The following is a 5622-nucleotide window of genomic DNA, read 5'->3' on the forward strand; positions in this document are numbered from 1 at the left end:
TAGGTAAATTTATCTTCGTGATTTCATTCTCTCTACATAATTTTTTGCATAATTTAAGGATAATTTGACAGAAAAATTTCCCACAAAGTTTCGTATGTCTTTTTCCAAAGCTGCAGGTCCTGAATGTTACAAAGGGATGGAATACATAGGGAAATGTAAAGATTACAGAGACTGCAACGAGGCTTGCAAAGAAACTGGATTTAAGAGGGGACAATGTGATAAAACTATAGCCAATAGCAATCTATGTGGATGCATTTCATGAATAATGCCGATGCAAAATAATATTCGTAGTTAAATGATATTAGTTAATCTAGCTAGGTGAATGATTATTTATGAACTCAAAAAACTGACCAACACATCAACCTGAATAATTAAGGACAAGCAAAAACAATATATGGATTTGATACTCTCGAAATAGGATCTCAAACAATCGGAAAATTCTGTAAGTGAGAGGAAACAAGGTATATAAATTAGCGGGATTAGTAAGATTGATGTCACAGATATTTCAATAACAAAACAATATTTCTTCTGAGTTTCTAAAAGTACATGTAAATAAACAAATACTTTCATGGTACATTATTTAATTTTGTTTTTAAGAAAACCCCTATCCAATATATAATACATCATTAACCGACCATAGTAACTTTTTTCAATATACAAACCAGCATCATGTTAAATGGACTGAAAATAAGGATCAAGCGAAGAAAAATGTACTGAATTTTATCAATCATGGTTCACTTTACAATACATTCCAATGTGTTAGAAATAGAGGAAGAAGATTCTAACTTACAAACTAACATTGGGTTGTTACACACGTGGAATTAACTAACAAACTAACAAATTGAACCAGCTCCAGCTTAGCTCTAGTGACTCCAAGTTGGTGCAGTTCTGTTACTCCCCCTCAAAATGGACTATGGATGTTGAGGACAGCCATCTTGGTTAATAAGGGAAATAAGAGAGAAGCCAGTAATGCCTTTGTAAATATATAAGCAAGTTGATGCTGGATTCAAATAGGCATTAGTTTGATGAAACCCTTAGTGACTTTATCTCAGGGATGACAATTCGGTTCACTAGCTCGGGCTGCGGGCAAAATAACAACTGGGCCGAATAACATCAACCAATTTAATAGGCCCAATTCATGTAGCAAACTGTGAGGCAGCCCAAAACTTATAACAATGGACAATAGTTAAATTGTCCAATAAATAAAAATGCATCCCAACTTCATTAAACAATATGGATATAATTTCAATGACAAATTAACTAATGTGAATGCTGATGGTATTAAATGTGAATGATGGAGCAAAAAATTTCATAATTGGAAGTGGGGCGATGAAAATCAGTGAAGGATAACATGTATATTCATTTGTATATTTAAAAAAAAAAAAAAAAAAAGAACCTTAAAGGCAGCAAAGTGCTCCCTACCTAAAAGCTTGGGTCGAGCTTAATTTTTTTGACCGAGCAAACCGGCTCGGGCCCAAAAAAAATCTCGCTCACTTTACTCGAGTCGAGCCTGAGCCTCAAGTTTCGGCTCATTGACATCCCTACTTTATCTCGAACGAAATGACAATCGAATTCTATATGTTTAGTGCGTTCATGGAAAATTGGATTAGATGCAATATGAATAGTTGCCTGGTTATCACAAAAATCAAGGCAGGAACATGTGATGAAATTTGGAAATCGTGAAGCAATTGACTAAGCCAAACCAGTTCACTAACTGTAGATGCCAATGCACGATACTTTGCCTCAGCTGAAGATCTAGATAATGTGGTTTGCTTCTTAGCTTTCCATGAAACCAAGGAATATCCAAGAAATACACAGAATCCAGTAACAAACTTTCTTGAATCAAGGCAAGATCTCCCGTCCGCATCAGCAAAGGCTCTTAACTAGAAAGAGCATTGTGCTGAAAATAAGAGTCCTTAACCTGAAGTGGATTTGATATACCTCAAGAGATGATTAACGACATCTATATGTGGCTGTCTAGGTTGAGATACAAACTGACTCAGCTTGTGGACTGCAAACGTAATATCAGGCTTTGAGATGGTTTAAGTATAATAGGTGATCAACCAGTCGCCTATGTAGTGATGCATCAGCAAGCAGTTCTCCTTCAAATAAGCTGAGACAAACTTTAGGATCTATAGGTAATGCTGCAGGTTTACAAGCTAGAAAACCTGCATCCTCAAGAAGTTGAAAAGAATAATGGTGCTGGGACAAGAAGATGCTTTTTTGTGATCTGGTAATCTCCAATCCTAAAAAATATTTCAACTGTCCAGGGTCCTTTAATTTGAATTGAGTATGCAAGAATGTCTTCAACGATTCAATCGCCTGATGATCACATCCAGTGATGACAATGTCATCCACGTAGACAAGTAGAGCAACAAGGGAGTTGCCAGACCTTTTTGTAAGCTGAGAGTAATAACATTTTGATTGGTGAAAACCATAAAGAGTAAGGGCATTCGAGAACTTGGAAAACCATTGCCTTGAGGTCTGCTTTAAATCGTATATTGATTTGGGAAGTCTACACATCAATTGCTCCCCCTATTTGCCAAGATTAGCATGCTTATTGTACCCCAGTGGTAGGTCCATATAAATTTCTTCAAAAAGATCACCATTGAGGAACGTATTGTTAACATCTAACTGGGTAACGTGCCATTTGTTTGCTACAACAATGGTTAATAAAACTTTGACAGACACAAATTTACCAACAGGAGAAAATGTCTCTATGAAGTCCAAGTCTTCTTGTTGAGTATACCACTTTGCCACCAGTCGAGCCTTATATCGATCTATATTGCCATCAAATTTATATTTGATCTTGTAAACCACTTGCAGCCTATAGAATGTTTACCTTTGGGAAAAGTTGTGATGGACCAAGTTTTGTTTAATTCCATGGCCTCTAGTTCAGATTTCATAGCGTCTCTCCCATGCTTAAATTTCCAGCTTGATGATAAAATTAAGGCTCAAAATTTGAGGAAAAAGTAAGGAGATTATGGTTGTGTGCAAGTGAAAATGAGTTGTAGGAAATGTGATTTGAGAGAGGATAAGGAGATTTGTCAGTAGGTTGTTTTGAATTTGTTAAGAGATTACAATGGTAATCTCTAAGATATGACGGTGGATTGCTGATCTAGAGGATCTTCTCACACCAATGGATTTCAAGGAATGGCTACCACTAGTGGGAAAGGTGAGGCTGTAATTCTTGAGGATCATTTGCTGTGTCATTTGTTATTATATCAGATGATGTAGCAGTTGGAGGATAAATAATGGCATTAGACGGAAATTTTTGTAAGACAATGTTGGGAAACAGATCAATGCTGTCTGATTTTTGGGAAATGGATTGGAAAGGGAAAACTTGCTCATGGAATATAACATCCCTATAAATTAGAAAGGTTTTAGACACAATATCATAAAGCCTATAACCTACTATTCCTGGGAGATAACCAACAAAAATACATGCCTTTGCCCTGGGATAGAATTTTGATCTTTGAGAGGGTAGAGTAGAGGCAAAGCACAAGCATCCAAACACTCTGACTGAAGTGTAATTAACTGGAGACTTATACAGCATAGTGAAAAGGAAATTTGTTTTGTAAAATTGGTGCAAGTGTTCTGTTAATGAGATATGTTGCAATGAGGATGCATTCCCCCCATAAATTGAATAGAAACTTGAGATTAAAAGTACAAGGCTCTAGCAACATTGAGGAGGTGTTGATGTTTTCTTTCAACAATCGAATTTTGTTCAGGTCTCTCCACACAAAAGAATTGGTGGATAACTCCCTTTGAATTAAAGAATTTTGTTTAGGTCTCTCCACATAAAAGAATTAGTGGATAACTTCTTGAAGGACATTTGAAACCGAGTTTCAATCATTTTGAAGAACTTGGGAATGATGCAACTGGCATCTAACTTATGCCGCATGAGGTAAACCCAAGTAAAACCTGTACAATCATCCACCAATGTAACGCCCCAATTTTTTTATCAAGCATAAACACGGGAACGTTACGAAAACTCATTTTTCTTTAATTAAAAAAAAATGCGGAACTATATAAAATTCTTCAATAAACAAATAATTGTAACGTTTAAATTAAAATTATTGAAAGCGTATCTAACCATAAACATAAACTCCTAAGTAATTCAAATAATGCGTTCTAAATTAAAATAAACAAATTGCTAAATTTAAAATGGCAAACTTATTTCTTTTTCTCTATTCTTTATCTACTTGGCAGTCCGCATCACCAATTCTCCACTGTTCCAATCGACCCGAACTAATCTGAAAAATTAATGTAAGAGTGAGTATTAAAAATACCCAGTAAGATACGTGCAAATTTCCATACACAGGTATATAACAAATAAATAATACACTTCATACCGCTCTTCTCTTATGGAGTATATCGGTGACCAAGCGACACACCCATCTTAGGTCCTCTTAATTTCCATGTAGAAATTTCATATCTCTTTCTCTAGAACCCGAAGGTCCACTAGCATTCCATGCATATTTAATCGCATATAAGAGCATAAGGAAACCTAAACACTTTGCACATAAATGTATCTTACCTTATTATCGAAATGTACACGAAAAATATTTGAATGCACGTTCCAAAATTCCTTCCTCTACTCTGTGAATGATTTATTGATCGACAGTGATAGTTGATGTATGACAAATTTCTGTTTTCACACACTCTTTCCTCGTTCTCTCTCTCTCTCTCTTTCTTTCTTCTCTCTCTTTCACGTATGAATATTTTTTTGGTGTGGTAAAATATGAAATCATTGCCTAGTATTTATAGGTGTAGGCTAGAGTAGTAGATAAACCAAAACTTTGATTTGATAAAGTCAAATCCAATGTGGCACGTATCATAAAAAAATTGTACTTTATCATTATTTTATTTCATCTAAAAGAACTACCATTCCTATCCAATAAAAATGTGGTAGCCAATCAATCAAATTCAAAATGGGTTAAAACTATATAAAATTATATTTATCTTGTTTTCTTTCAATTGGGTATAACTTAAAACGTTCTTATCCAAATTAACTTTTCTCGAGTCATAGACTTCTAATTAATTACGACCTTCGAAATGAGTCTAATATTGATATACATATCATTACTTTATCAAAATCCAATTATTTGACCCCAAATATATAATATATTAATATTTATTTAACCTTAATCCCTCACTTTCAAAATAATATAATAATTTATTTATGTTCTTAAAAAAAATTTCGGAATGTTACAACTATCCATTACCATCCTGGTAAAGCTAATGTAGTAGCTGATGCTCTTAGCAGAAAGGCAGTGGGACAATTAGCAGTACAAATCACTATGCAGGATCAGTTGTTAAAGGATTTCGACAACTTACGTCTAGAAGTAATTGTTCCACCAATCCAAACTAGTGCCAGGATAGCGGCTCTAACGATTCGACCAACACTTCGAGATCGAATAAGAGCAGCACAGGATGGTGACCCTTTCCTACAAAAGATCAAATCCGAAGTTGGTACTAGCAAGCGAAAGGATTTTGAATTAAGTAGTGATAAAGCCTTACTTTTTAAGGGGAGGTTATGTGTGCCGAAAGATGAGGGATTGAGGAAAGAAATTCTTGAAGAAGCACACTTAACCCCATATACTGCCCATCCAGGAGGCA

General features: G+C 35.1%; 1 protein-coding gene across 1 annotated transcript; it reads right to left on the reverse strand.

Annotated features, from left to right (window-relative positions):
• Positions 1 to 422: 422 nt before the first annotated feature.
• On the reverse strand, positions 423 to 2523 carry LOC111392570 (uncharacterized mitochondrial protein AtMg00810-like). The gene is made up of 3 exons (XM_023017932.1): positions 2065 to 2523; positions 1704 to 1883; positions 423 to 440 (listed from the first exon to the last, which is right to left on the reverse strand). Exons 1-3 carry the CDS (start codon positions 2521 to 2523, stop codon positions 423 to 425), a joined length of 657 nt encoding a protein of 218 aa, XP_022873700.1.
• Between the last annotated feature and the right edge of the window lie 3099 nt (positions 2524 to 5622).

Source organism: Olea europaea, chromosome 4 (assembly GCF_002742605.1).
Source record: "Olea europaea var. sylvestris chromosome 4, O_europaea_v1, whole genome shotgun sequence".
Taxonomy (NCBI): Eukaryota; Viridiplantae; Streptophyta; class Magnoliopsida; order Lamiales; family Oleaceae; genus Olea; species Olea europaea.

Excerpts from the sequence above, each read along its gene's own strand:
- LOC111392570 (XM_023017932.1), bottom strand. The coding sequence starts at position 2,523 with ATGTGTAGACTTCCCAAATCAATATACGATTTAAAGCAGACCTCAAGG. Across the intron at positions 1,884-2,064 it reads CATCACTACATAGGCGACTG|TTAAGAGCCTTTGCTGATGC; the intron begins GTTGATCACCTA and ends TGCTCTTTCTAG.